This window comes from Galleria mellonella, unplaced genomic scaffold (genome assembly GCF_026898425.1).
Source record: "Galleria mellonella isolate WM207_F2 unplaced genomic scaffold, CSIRO_AGI_GalMel_v1 utg33, whole genome shotgun sequence".
Lineage (NCBI taxonomy): Eukaryota > Metazoa > Arthropoda > Insecta > Lepidoptera > Pyralidae > Galleria > Galleria mellonella.
In genome coordinates this window covers 10,790,614-10,806,905 of record NW_026442079.1, presented here as the reverse complement: position 1 = coordinate 10,806,905, position 16,292 = coordinate 10,790,614, and the positions used below count along the sequence as shown (strand labels likewise).

The window sequence follows — 16,292 nt, the reverse complement described above, 5'->3', positions numbered from 1 at the left end:
CACTATACGTATTGAAAATTTAAAATTGTATAACAAATCATGTTATGTTGGTGCAATAAAGTGTTAAATAAATAAATAAATAAATAATAACTTATACGCTAATAATAAAAAAAAATAAGCAAAAAAATTATAAATAAAACTACCTTAGAATCATCCAATCCCTCGAGATTCGCCAGGGTGTACGGAATGAGCGTGTTTATAACCGGCGACTGCTGCAGTACGGCGGCATTCCGTCGTAGATCCTCAGCAGTGACTTCGTTCCGAAGCGAGCAGAATAAATCCGCACTTCTCTCTATTACCACAGACGCTACGCGCAGTGTTATAGCACGGAGCGCCGATATCAATGTGTCCGGGCTTTCCAAGGAGTTCTGACTTTTCGATGTTCTACAATTCAATTAATGGGCGTCTATAAATTTACATAAAAACTAAAACTTATTTTAACGATTGAGTAACTTAATTATTAATTTTTTTTCTAATTCGGCATTAAGCACAAAAGAAAAATACCTAAATCACGATAATAGAATTACGAGACCTTTATTATGTAAGTTTTGTGAATAAAAGGTTGGAATACTCTTGAATAGAATACTCTTGTCAAATATACGATCTAATTTAGAATGTGATATTTATTTTTTTATTTTCCTTTTATTAAATATAAGTAGAGTGGTAATACTTCCAACGCTTTTAGTATAAACAGGCATGACACCAATGGGAGATGACAAGTGAGAGCTAAGTCGGGTCCATCTCGACGAATTTACTAGGAATTAACTATGATTCCAGAGCATATTAGAAATATTGCTAGCGGTTAATTCCCATTATTAAATATTTGTTCTTGTAAAGGATCCACTTTTATAAATATAAATGTAGTAAATAGTATATTATATTATACTCACCCATAATATATCAGAGACGGTATCTGTCCTCTAGCTAGTGTTGTGCCATTGAAGCTTAAAGAACACGAGGAAAATTTGAAAGTGGTTCCGTCTGGCCCCTTCACTGAAGGCAGCCCACAGTCGCCGTTAGCAGTTCGACCGCCATGATTGCACAGCCTTATAGCATAACGCAAATCTTCCTGTAACACTTATAACGGTCACTTGCGAAATACTTTAATATTCTAAAGTCTATCACATTAAATCCCCTCCCTCCACAGACAAGTCGCATAAGAAGCTTTCAGTAGACACGTTTACGTTACTAAGCACAAGTAAGGAACCGGGACTTTGGAACAAGCTCTATCTCATGGTTACGGTAGCGACAGCATATCAGGTAAAGATAAACAGCGATAGCATATGCCACAATTTTTGCTACATCCATTCATAAGGTGAGCATATTGGGAGACTGTAAAGCTCATCTAGTTGATGAAATAAATAAATAATTCGTCTATTTGTTCACGAAAAATTAGTCTCAGCCTTCTACGATATCTGCATTCTTCCGCTTGCGCAGTGTTTACGAATGCAATACGTTTTGCCAGCCTTATTCTACATAATACTCATATGTCATCCAATTTAGTTCGATTATTATTCTATTACTACGACTATTTAATAAGATCTTAGTAAGCACCAACCTTGAGCGAGATGGGTCGTTCAAACTTTATCTGCACCATGTCGTGGTGGCAATCTGCCGACGTGAACGTGCCGTGGATGATCTCTACACTCACCCAGCAGTGCCCTGGGTCCGACTCCTCGCCAGTCGCTCGGAGCTGCTACGAACACACACTTCATGTAGTAACATCATTTTTTAATCTATATCGTACAGTTAGAAGTACTGATATAAAAATGTAAAATTTCATTAATAAATCAATAAAAAAATAATATTTAAAAATCGTAATTTGATTCAATCAAGGAGCTGCGGTCGAAAACGAAAGCGAACCCATAAGCCCGGCACTAAATTGAAGAGCTAGTAGAAGTGCAGTATGTATTCGTCCCCTCCGGGACCAATGGGGTTGACGTATTATCCCACGTAAAAGAATGTTAGAATCAATCATGACTCACCCGCAAATCCTGCAACAGTTCCAACGTGTACTCGTAGTTGCCGAGGCCGCTGAACACGCACGCTCCGACCAACATGACACCAGGCCGGTCCACCGTGAAGCAGATCGCGTCCGGACTGCCATTACCGGTGTTCCACGCGCGGGACTGGTTCACCCGCATGAACCGCGACGGTGTCACTAGGTGTTTTATGGTGTTTGTGTCTTGGTCTTCCTAAAAATCAGTTCACAATTGACGGAAACATCACATCAATTAAATTATAAAATAATACGATTTTATAAAAAAAAAATACACAGCAATAAACTGTATATCACAATGAGTATTTGAAATACTTACATGAAATTTAAATTTAAATCCATTTAATGCCAGATAACATTCAAGATGTTAGTAAAGTATATCGGCTGCACTAATTTAACTTCTAAGGTCTGCTGACTAGTTATAAGCAAGAAGTATCAAGTCACAAAACAGCCAAAAATAAAGCATACAAATTTTAAGGTAACTTAAATTGAGAACGGCAATCATAGTATCAATAGTAGTATCAATCCCTTCGAATATTGCCATTCCTGAGGACTCAGGTGTTATACTTTCGTATCCTGTCATTTCACTGCTATATCCTGATTTTATCCTTGTTATTTGCTTATTTTTTTTTTCCGAAATTGACAGGCAATCGAAATGTATCCATTCGTATCGAATGGACAAAGCAAAAATTTAGATATGTTATCATACTTACACGTATATTAGTTGCACTAAAAGACAGCTCAGCTATGATTCTGGCGACCAGTTTGCAACAATATTCCGAAAGCGTTTCATGCTGCCCAATCTCGCCGTGATCGTGCGGCTGGCCGCATTGTCGCGTCTTCATCTGCTGCTTGATTGGTATCATAACTATATCGAGTAACTTTGGTATCACGTCCAGGAGGTGCCAGTCAATGTGTGTGGACTTGCAGGGAATTGGTTCTGCTGCCTAAAATTATATAGGATGATATATAAATTAATACATCAGACAACGCCATCTAGTGCCAAACTCAGAAAAACGTGTACTTTGGGTAGAAGAGAGTAGAAGTCGCGGCAAAGGGACTCGCCCTTGGCTTCTTCCTCCGCCAATTAGATTATATTATCTAAGTAGTGAATGACTGGTAGACATATTACATATATTCACATGTAATTCATAGAAAAAACACGCCTTTTAACAAATGGTAGGATAGAGTTCTATAAACTATAGCAGACATATAATCCCAATCTAAATAATGTAAAATCTAACAGGAGTAAATAAATGTTATACTTGGTGACAAACCTTCTGAGCGTCCTTGTGATGAGCTCTCGGGGGGATTGGCGGAGGTTTCTGGGCATGCGACGAGCGAGGTACTGTAGCCGACTTAGAGGGTATTTCTTTCAGGACCTTTGTGAAACAAAATAGCTACTTCAGTTATACAGGGTAAAATCAGGGAATAAGAAAATGTTTTACCTATTTTTCTCTAGGAAACATAAGTCGAAATACAAGGCAAAATTTAAAACCACCTAGCTATCAAATTATTACAATATTTCTCGAAAAACTAGGTTTCAATTCATTATCCGTTTCGTTGCAAAGATATCCTAAGGAGCAACTATCGGAATCAAGCATTCTAATTATACCAGTGCAGGCCAAACTCAGTATAAAACCCTATATAAACCCAAGACAATGTAGTAGTAGGCTAATATCATGCTATTATGAAAAAACTTACCTAGGTAGGTAGAGCTTTTTATAAGTGTATGATAGGTTAACGCTACTGTATATATACTCGTAAATTCATTAGCCAATAATCTGAGGGAGAAGGTTAATCAACAGCATATATTTCCTGTCACTATATACTGCACATACCTTACTATCAGGACGTCTATTCTCATTGAGCATGATATGGTTTTGTGTGACGGGCACCACATACTGGAGTACGTCGCGTAGACTCCGAGAGGAACACATGGCCGCACAGCACGAAGCCAACTCGCGAATTTGCGTCGCTGGCACCACTCCTTCCTGACAAACATAAGTATATCTTGGGATGGATGACATGTTACTTTGCAATATGCAGTCGTTGACCTTAATGTATTATAACAACCATTGGATTAGGTTACACTTATTTTAAAAACACTCTTAGATTCAATAACAATGGAATCTCAATCATCAATCTCTGTCGTATTCGTGTTTCAACCGTGAAGCAGTTGTGTTTACATAGCTGTGTTTCCGTTTGAAGGATGGGATATGGCAGTAAATTTACAGAGTACAAAGGCATAAGACTAAAGTCTTCAGCAATGACAACACATGGAGGGTATCATGGGCGAAACAGTATACTCCATGTCCATGTTATATTCATGGTACTGCTCATGTCTATAGGCAACGGTTAATACTTTCCGTCAAGTGGGCCGTCAGCTTTTTTGCCATTTAAAGTTGCATAAAAAATATAATTGTGTATTTTAATAAAAGTATTCGCTTAATGATAGTAGTTTGATTGCGCTACAATTCCTTTATTAGTTCTTCATCGATACAATAGCGCAGCCACAGATTTAGCTATCCTCAAGTAATACCAATACCAATACCTTAGCAGTAAATAATTAATTTTTATCCAAATAACTGTTGCAAATAGTAATTTTTTTTTTTTTGTATTTTCTAATAAAATAAAAATATATATACCTTAACGTGAAACAGCAATGAGCAGAGATGGTTCCACTTGAGCGTGGGTGTAGGAAAGAACGCGTGGAAGCAAGTCGTTATTGTGTCGTGGGCTTCTTTTAGTATCGAGTTGGTCATTTCCAGTGCGAACTGCACGTAGCAGACTCTGTGCGCCTTATTTTTCCCCGGCTTTCGTGGCAGCATTGAGCACGTCGGCGTCGGTTCGGCCATCATACCTTGAATAAAATTCCTCGCTTCGGCTATAGCTTCAAAATACGACATATACTCGTGTGAATTCCTCTTCTTATTGTGCTGCGGGTAAATCTCTATAATATACGATTTCACGAGCCTCAAACTCGCTCTGATAACATACACCAATCTCTTCTGATGCTTCATCACTGTCAACTTTTGGTAATTGATAGGTATTTGACCGTTTGTCTCTAGTATTATCTCTTTGAACGTCTTCCAACTCCACTGAAGCAGAGTTATGAGGGATTTGAAACAGGAGACGGTAACTTTTCTTGATATGTTTTTGGACAGTGAAATAATGGGGTCTCCAAGGTCTATACAACGGATCGTGACAGTGTGGTCGGGACTGACAGTGTTGTACAGGAGGCATGGTATCTGACCAGCGTTGACATCGGTACCATTGTTCGACTTTTTAGACGTTTTGAAATGAAAGCCAATTTCGTCGTTGATGACCATAGCCTGGCCGGAGGAGCCACAGTCTGATGACGGTCCGTTTACGCACGCCCACGCTACGTACCATCTATTGGCCTGTAAAGGTAAAATATAGTAAATATATTGTGTCAACGATATAATGCAATAGATTTGCAAACAAGGTCAAAACATTGTGCTGGAGCGTGCTCAAACCAACGTTAATTATTTATATTAAACGTCATATCTTAATCTTTGGAGAATTATTGGTACTTATGAAACGTTTACACATTTTAATTACCATTTTTAATTTTGGACATTTTTAAAAATTAAATTTAGCCGAAATATGACAAAACATGCTGCGCTACCCATATTAGAATGACGCTTCCAACTATCAAGTCAGTATTTTTATTTCAGCCGTTAACTGTCCACTGCTGAACATAAGCATTCCCCAGAAGGTAAGTTTTGCCAGTATTTGCCACGCTTGGTAGGCGAGTGGACAACCGCAGTTAGGCTTTTACAGATGTTTTAAGTCAGTATACGGACTCAAAATTTTTCGTAGGTTTTCGGCTCATATTTCTTTAGGAACAATGATCACTTTCAACACTCCCTTTGAAGTACGCTAATAATTTAGATTCCTATAATAAGATGTATACATCACCCCCGCCTTACTCGCGGAACTCGTCGTCGTCTTCAAAAACTTTATATGCCGTGTCGCCCATCGAGTAATCGAAAATCATCTATATTATATTTACAGAAGATTTAAAATAGAATTTACATACCGCGAGTGGCACCGGCACGTCGAAGAGTACCGGAAACTTGTCCCTTGGCGCGCACTCGTACATAACCTCATCGCTCTCGGCGATCAACTCGCCATCACCCTCTTGGTCACCGCCTTCACCGCCAATGTCGAACAACTTTATCTTCGCTGTGTAGTCGCCTCGACCACCAAACAGGCCATAACCGCCTGTTTCGTATTCATATTAGTTTTGAAACAATATTATTATAATTATTAGGGTCCAATAAATTTTTCTTCATCATTTTACTTTGCTCAGGCACGATTTTAGCAGAACTAAATGACAGTCTGTTTTTATATTTGGCTTTGCCTTTAAAACTATATGTTTTACATTAAGACTTCGTACAACCATAATATTCCTGTCCATAACCTTTAACTATTTGGGGTTAGCGTAATATATTTTACTCTTCTATTCACCTCAACTTGTAGTTATCTCAGAAGATACTGTATTTCTGTCCTTGTCATCTTACACACAATCCATCCATCAGTTTTCTATGTCGCTTTACAAACTACACATATAAAAGGAAACGATATAAATGAACAAACAGTAAAATGTACATACCAAGTAAAATATCAGTGTCGCACATGAACCGTATGGCTTCAACAGAGTGTCCTGAGTAGCCCCAGCCTCCGCCGTGGCTCTCGAACCGATTCACAGTGAGGAAGTCTTCTTTAATAGGCGCTACTGGGGTTGTGGTGCGATCTCGTTTCGTCTCCACTTGGTTTAATCTATATAAAAAGAAAAAACAAATGTCCCTTATGTTATTATCGCTCCTTTTCAACTGACTTCAAATAATGTTTGTTACCTCAAAACTCCGTCATTTCTAAACCGATTTAGGAATTTCTTGTCAAAAAAAATATACTTTCAAATTGGTAGTTTGGTTTTTAAATAAAAATAACTTGTTTTGATTTTAATGATTGAAGTAGGTATTTTTTGTGGAATAAAGTCTATGATCATACATCTAAAATACAATATACCAGTTTAAGAGAAGGAAAGCCCATAATAAAATCTTACACGATGGTAACAGTACTTCTCTCATCAGGCTATCAACTTGTAATTAAGTTGTCATCAACATGTCACTGCTGTGTACAGCAGTTAATGATAATTGTATGAGGATTAAAGTGGTTGAGTATCATTTAATCATCATAATAAATCAAGTCAAAAACTAAGTGATTACTTAATGCAACTCTTTCGATACTTAAAATGTGGATAATGACGTATCACATCCCTAGAATCTTATCAGCCTTCAACTGTCCACTACCAAACATAAGCATATCCCTTAAATAGTTTTGCCAATAGTTGCCACGCTTAGCAGGCGAATTGGCAACCGCAGTTAGAATTTAGAGATGTGTTAAGAGGGACGCTGCTGCCCATCCCTCGCCTCCCTTAGTCTATTCTTACGACACCCACAGGAAAGGAAGGGGTGGCCTATTCTATGCCGGATCACACGGCAATCTACAATGTTAAGTATCAAATGTCTGGAAGCGTAATCGTATTTATGTCATAAGTATGAAATATGCGTGTGTACCCAATCACGCTTAAAATGCTGCTTGATAGCTAAATTACATCATCACTAAGCACACTTTATGTACTGAATAATAAAATTAATAAATTAATCCGGCCTTGCTACGACAATTTATCAATTATTTTCCATCAGATCGGTAGTCTACTTCTTTGCCAGTTCAGGTAAGATAAGACAAAATTTTCACTTACTTGGAATCATGTGCAAAGGTGAGTGAATCTAAACATCCCAGCAAATGTAAGGCCGCATGCATCCTGGTGACCGAGTGGCTCGGGGCCGATGGTATTGCCAGTTCCTGGTTCAGCACGGACATGTTTGATAGAGCTATGTTATCTGTCGGCCTATCCTCATTATTGATCTTCAGATCTAAAGTCTCCAAGTTCTTGAAATCTTCCAGCCTCTTCATGGAACCGTAATTGGGGTACTCGTAGTCAGCGTCCAGGGTGTAAGCGTCTGGATTATTGGTGCAACACCGCTGAAGCTTGTTGGAATCGAACGTGAGAATATTGTAGCATTTCATGACTCTTTTTAATGGTTGGTAACACCACATAACATCATATAGAGGGTCGAGGCATGCCAGCGAATTCGCGAAGTCAACCTGCTCGCCGCCCGTCCATGGGAAACAGTTGCCGTCAGTTTTATTCACAGTTATGCACTTGAATGTGTGTTCTGATCGGTTGGGGAGTATCACTGGAATCGACAAATAGATGTATAATGAATACTACCAAACTTATTTTGTATATAGAAATAATATTATAATATTTACCTATAAGTATTATTAGTTATTAATGCTTACTAATATTATAAATATAAAAGTGAGTTTGTTTGATTGTTACTTAGTGCCTTAATAGCTCAAACGATAGTCACAAAATTTGGTATTTAGAGAATATTTATCCCTGTCATCATAGGCTAATATTTATCCCTGTCATTCAGAAAGAAGCTAGAATTTTATAATTTATAAAAAAATGGAGTTGAGATTATTAAGAATTTATGTTATTAGATAAAATCTGTTTTAATGCAATAAAGTTTTAAAAATTTTAATCAACTTTTTATATCCATTCTAAACCTATAAACATGCGAGTATAAAATTCAAAGTCCTTTAACATCCCACTTTATCAGCATTTCAGGCGTTCATTGTACACTGGTCTAGTTAGGTCTCCCCTATAGATCGTTATGATCTGAGCTATTAGCATTCATTAACGATGTTTCATTGATTCATGTAACTCCCGTCATTCCATAGAACTGGGAATCGCTATTTGGTATGAGATCGCCAAAAACCTTTATCATTTAAAATTAGATCAGGATATTCTAAACATTACTGTAAAAAACTCAAATAAATAAAATAAAATACCTATAGTATTGTGATTGGACGTGATCGTGGAACTAAATAGAAACTCAGGCCTGATCACAGACTGCGACACCTGAATGAAGGTCTGGTCTCCAGACGCGGAAATGGCCACCCCTTTGGACGTATGTCGAGGACCTAGGCGAGGCACTCGACCCGGGGTCGCGTACCATATCGGACTGCGGTTCGATTCTGATCGCATTACCTCTTCTATGCGCGGGCGGCCCAGTGCGCCTTTCTGTCAAGGAAGGAGGGAGGTTCGTAATCTAATTATTTCGTTTGTGTGTGTATAATATCCTCAAAAACTATGCACCGATTTTCACGGTTATATTTTAATCAAAATCGTTTACTATAATGTTACCTACAGGTAGCGGTGGGTGTTATATAGTAATATCTATATATTGCAGTTACAACATGATATTGGCTCAATAAATTATATATTAAAAATCGGTTCGAAATTAATATATGTAGATACCTGACTAGTATGTGCGATATTAAAATTGGTGATGCTCTATTTTCCGTTATCAATTGTTTATATTTGTTTAATTTTGTTTAATTAAGCATTGTCTAATTTTGTGTTTCGTTTACTTGTATTTTATTTTGTGCAAATTCTAGTGGCTACCAAATTACTATTTAAGTATATAATTATGTATTATTTTAGCTGTTTGTTTGCCTTAAATAAATAAATAATGTCCAGAGGAAAACAATATATAGATATTGAAGTGATACTGATATTACTCATGCCTGCAGGTTATGGGCACAGTTTATTTGCTTAATTTTTAAGCAACTTCAGAAAGGAGGACGAATCATAACCGATTTTTATAACTACTTTTGCAACGGATAGGGATTTACTTCCATATTGATTCCATCATTATTTTGTCACGATGGAAACAGCTGTTAGTTTATTATCTACTTGTTTCATCTTTACCTGATAGCATCCAAAGGTGTAAACTTCTCCTTCGGCAGTGAGCAACGCCGTGTGGTTGCTACCGGCCGCGACTCCTATACATCTGGGCACACGGACTCTCACTATCTTGTGGTGAGGGCTTACATCACCCGCTCCAAGTTGACCGTACTGGTTGGAGCCGAAGGTCAGTATTTCACCTGCCATATAAAAATACAGGTAAATAAAAAATATATGTAGTATAGTGCGCGTAGTGGAAAAGCAGTTGATGAGGTTTGCACAGGACCGTTCAAAGTGGTGCAACAAAAAGGAGAGTTATGCTCAGCAGTGAGTTAATGTGGGATACGCTGGCGGGGCACCAGTGAAGGGTGATAGATAAGAATGAAAACAGGCCAGTTAGCCCATCATGATGAATCCATCAGGAATTAACCATGACAGTTTCCAGAGGAAAACCGCGTGGAGGTCGACCTGGTTGGGTATATTGCTAGCAATGGGATTCATAGTCTCCATTACTAACAATCTCTTTCCTACCAGTGAATGTGGGCTGAATAAATAAAGAAAAAAAATACACCCTCAAAACTACAAAATATTCAAAGAAATCATATAGGGTCTATAGGGCATACAGGGTCAGCAACAAAACTTAATGAAAACGTTAATATCAAAAAATTCCTACACTCCTTAGAATAAGTAAATAAATACTACCGCACAAGTAACTCAGTGCCATCTAATTCCAAACTAAGCAAAGCTTGTATTGTTTTGAAGTATAAATTATGCATAATCGTCCAACATATACATATATGTTATTAATTAGATTCATTTGTATAAAGGACTTTGAATGAAATTTAGCATAGAATCACTCAAAAATTGTCTCAACTCACAAGTGTAAGGCCACGAAATGCAGGTAGTAATAAAAATATAATAATAATATACTTGCCGTGTTCTGTGAGTAATACAGTGTGGTGCAAGCCACAAGCGACTGACGAGACCCGCTGCCCACCTGGGATGGCGACGCGAGCCGGCGGCAAACAACTTACTTTCAGGCTCGCATCTCTCTCTCCTTCTGAGCCCGCATGACTGTCGTAATGATGGTATCTTCCATCTTTATCTGTAATAAAAAATCATAACAAGATACAACAACTATACGCTACTTTTAGGAGGTCTCTCTAAAACAATGGAACATCATCAATCTTGATTTTCCGTCGTCATTCAACTTTGAAAATTGTAATGTTTCGAAAACGATATGTCAAAATAATGCGACAAGATACCTTTATGCTACTCGTGTAATATAAATTTACTTTTAATAATATGTTGTAATCACAATTTATTTAAAGGGTTATAGAAGAAATTAAACCCATATTTTAAAGAAAATGTTAAGTATGAAAGTGGATGGATGAAGGAAGAAGACAACCGAAGAAATGGTGGATGGAGTGAAAGATGATATGCATAAAAGAAGAGAATTAAAAGAGGAGCGATCACGGAAATGGCAGTTGACAAGGTTTTGTGAAAGAAGAAGATATATGTATTTCATCAACCTCAAATAAATGGAAAAAAGCAAGGCAATTATGATATCATTCCTCACCAGTCTTGCTGTCGGATCTAGTGGAAGCGTCGGCGTCATCGTCCAGATCCGTGACAGTACGCTCGGAGCGACCGGCAGTAGTCTGTGTTTCCGCACAACGGCGACAAACACCACATGAGCTGCACCCGCTGTCGCCTTCGCCGCAACCGCATTTCCTTTAGACCACACATTTACATGGTACGAAAAACACACATGTACATGAATGAAACATGTGTAAGAAGTATTAACGTGTAAATCTGCTCACTAATTGCTGCAACTTAAAATGACAATAAGTATGTACTACAATGGCAATAGTAGTTAACCCTTCTTTACATAATGGTGGAAATTTCCACCATAATATTTAATGCCCAGAAATTATATAAAAAAACAAGTTCACTTTAAGTTGATCGTGTCTGGATACATTTTTAATGTCCCTTGCAGAAAAAAAAAACATAGCTGTCAAATTTATTTTTTTTTGCCATTTTTCCTTTAATTTTAAACATGAATTATATCACCTTGATTTATTTCACCAATAAAAAAAAATAATGTAAATAAGGGTTAATTATCAGAGTCGCGTCATAGCTTTATCCTTTTGTGTGCCGCCACCGCCTTAGTCAGACTTCCCCGCAATCCGCCATGCGCTTACGCATATCGCACAAATTTTTAAATATTAATTTTTCTTTTCTGAACCTCGGCAAGAAATAATTAAGTATTAGACTTAATTCTATTTTTTAATTCATTTTTTATATTAGAAATGGTTTTCAGGAAGGTATCTCATTATTTTACTTACTATATGATTGATCAGTCCCGGCTAAGAACGGGTCACCCTTCCTTTCCCGTGGGTGACATAAGAGTCAACTAAGGAAACTAAATGATAGAGGAATGTGCAGCAACGTCCCTCTTAAAATATCATCAAAGCCTAGCTGCGGCTGCCAATCCGCCTACTAAACGTGGTAACTACAGGCAAAACCCTCCTTAGGAGGGATGCCTATACCCAGCAGCGGACAGTTAACGGCTGATGTGATGATGACAATGATTGATGTGTAATAAAATGATGAAACACTCACTCTCCAGCGGCTCTGTTGGGCAAATGCGACAGATGGCACGAGTTAGAGAAGCCGGTACACTCGCGGCACATTACGCATATGCGACAGTAGTCCGACACCCATTTGTGTGTGGAGCACATGCGGACCTCCTCTTTGTTGCCGCTTTGGCGACGCGGCGTTCCGAAGCTCTCTGTTACAATAATAACAAGTCAGTAAAGAAATCAGTCAGCTGTGAGTCGAACTCACATGCCGAGGGTTCCGTACATGCATATTTTATTAAATAAATATACTATTGCGTTTATTGTGTTTCTTGTATGAAAAAGATATCTAATAGTTATTATTATTGATACTGCAATTCAAAATTACTTATTCTGAGCTATAACTGTGGTTAAAAACTGAATCGCACAATGAAATTTGTTTTCGAGGTTATTTAATTTATTTATTAAAAACTACAATAGTTAGAAACATCGTTTTATTTTTCCTGTAATATTCACATACTACCTTTACTTTAGATATGAGAAATGATTGAATAATATTGTAATTAAAACTCATTAACTATTTCTGAGGTAAAAAAAAGGTAATTTTAATATCTACCAACCATATTATGGAATGCAATAAGAAATAAATAAATAAATAGTACAACGATAGAGTACTATTACGAGAAAAACGGCAAATCTACAGTTACATGACCTATCTTACATAGAAATCCGCAAACTTATTTGCTACATAAAAGATCTAATAAAATAAACTACAATTACAAATACTTACTCTCTTTGGCGAAACCAAATTCTCTCCCACATTGTCCCTTGTTATTGATACCGAATGTGTAAACAAGGCCGAAGTGCGTCAAAGCGACTGCGTGCGCCTTTCCCAACGCCACCTGGGTTTAATAAAAGTAAACGTATTATTTTTTTTAATTCTTTGTCTATATTATTATAAATATTGCCATGTAGTTCCTGCGTAGAACTTCTCCTTTATCGTGGGTGTCGTAAGAGGCGATTGAGGGAACTTAATGAACGAGGGATGGGTAGCAGGGTCTTGTTAAAACATCTCCAAAGCCTAATTGCTGTTGCCAATCCGTATGCCAAGCGTGACAAATATTGGCAAAACCCCCCCAAGGGGAAGCTTAAGTTCAACAGTGAACAGCTAAGGGTTCAACAGTGCCTCTTATCTGTTAATAGTAGTTAATTTATTTTTTTCTATAATCACCTGCACGACTCTCTCGTGGCGCAGTCCAACCACGAGCCCAGTGCTGTCGCAGTGTTGCGCGTCCTTCCCAAGCATAAGCAGCAAGCCCTGCTTGGTCACCAGGGCTGTTGAACCATAATTGCACGCTGCGTACACGATACTGTGGCCCTCCGCCTGTAAAATTTATCTTATTATACAGTATATTTAGCTTGATAACGAAGATCAAAATTATTAACTATTTTCTTCTCACAAACCCTAAAACCCCAACTTTGAACACTCTAGAGGCTACTCGAGTGTCTTATTTATATTTTCACTCATCTTTAATTTAAACCAAGTTACATCAAAAAGTTTTGTATCTTCAGAAATCAGCATCGGGATCTTATACTATAATGTATACATACATAACAATGAAATATTATAAAAAAATAGATAGTACATCATACTTGCTGTTAATGTAAATGTTAATATAATTTCATGTATACCAAAATACAGTTCGATTCAAATCTGAACAGCTGTTTATTTTTTATTCAATAATAATTATTAATTATTTTCATATATATAACATCAGTACGATTCTTTATTAAATTTGTGACAGAAATGAAATGAATAACCTTAAATATTTTCTTAGGTCTGGTGGGCTTCGGCGTTCTTCTGTGTTTATTGCTATCCCCATCTTCGCCACGACGAGCTACGCCAGTGAATAGTGCAGTGCCGTTATCCATTACCAATATAGCATGGACGCCTTCGTGGCCTACCGCCACCTGTAAGATTGGACTCCAACAGTTAAGAACTAAAATCTCCAATAATCCTGCTTTATAGACGTATTCAAAAGAACTTAATAAGAAGTTAAATAAGTTTTGTTGAATTTATTTCTGAAGTCTTTCAGTCTTGAAGTCGATTTTTTTCTCACAAAAAACTTAAATCCACTACTATCGTAGGAAAAGTTTAAAAAACTTAAATTAGTGCCCCTATTTTAACAAAATTTATATGGGACCAATCTGAAAGTATAATATTAGAGATAAAAAAGAATTTTCCAAATTGGTTTATAAATAACATAAAAAAAATACAACCGTTTTGAGAACATTCTCCTGTTTTTTACACCTGTTGATAAAATTTGTAACAAATAGAAATATTGAAACGATTAATATATTTTTTATTTGTACTACTATTTTAGGTCAACGGAGATTTTTACAATGAAATCAATTATACGCCCGTTCACATTTTCATCAAGTCCTATTAAAACAAACTATTACTATAAAATGGAATCGAGGTGATTATCGTCATTCTAAGAGAGTAAACTTTAGTCATTTTAAGACACTGAACATTCTTCGCAGAGAAACGTGGATTGTAAATCAACGCTTTTAAAAATATTATCTGTAGAGCTATTAATGTCAGTTTTTAAATTTTGCAGAATTAAATTGTGTGTAGGCTAAAATTTTTATAAAACTGGACTCTACTGTTAGGTACAATAGAGTTATTTCGAGTCAACATTCAACATGAAAAGTTCATACAATTGTGGCATCTATTTAAATATATATGCGTGTCAAATCGTTACTTATTTCGCAACCAATACCTGCATAACCCTTCCCTTCTTGACATTAGGAATATCGTTTCTCGTATACACCGTCTCCTTCATCAGCGTCCAGCGATTGGTGAGTGGAGATGCAGTCTTGTACCCTAAGCTGGCCCCCTTGCCAGTGTAGTATACCTAAATAAACAATTAATCTATTTACCAGAACTTTTTACAAAAGAAGTTTGTATAAATATGTACTTCTGTCTTACTAGTATTCCTGCTTACTCCTTCTAAGAAGTACAGCTACATTTATGGCTGTGTTTTAGCTTGAAAGGTTGGATGTAGCAATGAAATAACAGGATAAGGAGACATAACACCTTAGTCCTCAGAAAGGGGGTAGGGATTGCTAGTAATGAGGATTTAAATCCCCATGGTTAGTAATATACGATGTCGGGTCGACCTTCACGTGGTATCTCCTGGAAAGCAACGTGATTAATTGCTGGTGAATTAATCAGAATGAGCTGACTGAAGTGCCTTTGTTATATGACTCACTTATTACCCCTCAATGGTGCCTTAACAATGTAAAACGATAGCGCAGGCGGGGTTACCATTTCATTTTGATCCCATTAACTTAAATCTCAGAGGGGAGAAGGAATTGTTAGTAATGAGGATTAGCAACCCTATTGCTAGCTATATACCCCCTATCAGGTCAAACTCCTTGCGCTTGCCCCTAGAAACTATCGTTATTGATTTATTGTTAAATTCGTCACGATGGGCTAACTGATCTACTTCATCCTAACCTGTCATCCCGGGGGGAAAGGGATTGTTAGCAATGGAGCCCGATTACTAACAATATGCCTTATTAGGTCGACCTCCACGCGGTTCCCCCTGGAAGCCATCGTGAACAATTCTTTTTAAAGTCGTCATGATGGGCTAACTGACCTAATTCATCCTCACCTATCATCCTTCTCTGGTGCCCCGCCGGTGTGTACCGATAGCGCGGGAGGGGTTGCCATTCCATTATCATCCATTAAAAAAAAACCTATCATCACTCACTGATGCCTGCCAGTGTACACCAATAACGCAGCCAGGGTTACAATTCCATTGAGACTCCACTGACACCACAGTGCATTTTA

General features: G+C 37.4%; 1 protein-coding gene across 4 annotated transcripts in view; it reads right to left on the bottom strand.

The window, feature by feature from the left end:
- Positions 1-16,292, bottom strand: part of LOC113518531 (E3 ubiquitin-protein ligase MYCBP2) — a 162,209-nt gene that overhangs the window by 131,019 nt on the left and 14,898 nt on the right. For 3 of the 4 annotated variants that reach the window (XM_031911492.2, XM_052896688.1, XM_031911494.2), the window contains exons 9-28: positions 15,217-15,351; positions 14,255-14,404; positions 13,665-13,817; positions 13,224-13,335; positions 12,477-12,645; positions 11,431-11,585; positions 10,786-10,956; positions 9,876-10,051; positions 8,954-9,185; positions 7,794-8,292; positions 6,642-6,808; positions 6,066-6,250; positions 4,648-5,403; positions 3,841-3,993; positions 3,277-3,381; positions 2,713-2,946; positions 1,986-2,195; positions 1,559-1,696; positions 891-1,069; positions 144-384 (exon numbers count right to left, since the gene is read on the bottom strand). In XM_031911492.2, the coding sequence (XP_031767352.2) occupies positions 144-384; positions 891-1,069; positions 1,559-1,696; positions 1,986-2,195; positions 2,713-2,946; positions 3,277-3,381; positions 3,841-3,993; positions 4,648-5,403; positions 6,066-6,250; positions 6,642-6,808; positions 7,794-8,292; positions 8,954-9,185; positions 9,876-10,051; positions 10,786-10,956; positions 11,431-11,585; positions 12,477-12,645; positions 13,224-13,335; positions 13,665-13,817; positions 14,255-14,404; positions 15,217-15,351 (4,320 nt within the window). The remainder of the gene's footprint in view (positions 1-143; positions 385-890; positions 1,070-1,558; positions 1,697-1,985; positions 2,196-2,712; positions 2,947-3,276; positions 3,382-3,840; positions 3,994-4,647; positions 5,404-6,065; positions 6,251-6,641; positions 6,809-7,793; positions 8,293-8,953; positions 9,186-9,875; positions 10,052-10,785; positions 10,957-11,430; positions 11,586-12,476; positions 12,646-13,223; positions 13,336-13,664; positions 13,818-14,254; positions 14,405-15,216; positions 15,352-16,292) is intronic. The other variant, XM_052896689.1, reaches the window with a different exon arrangement.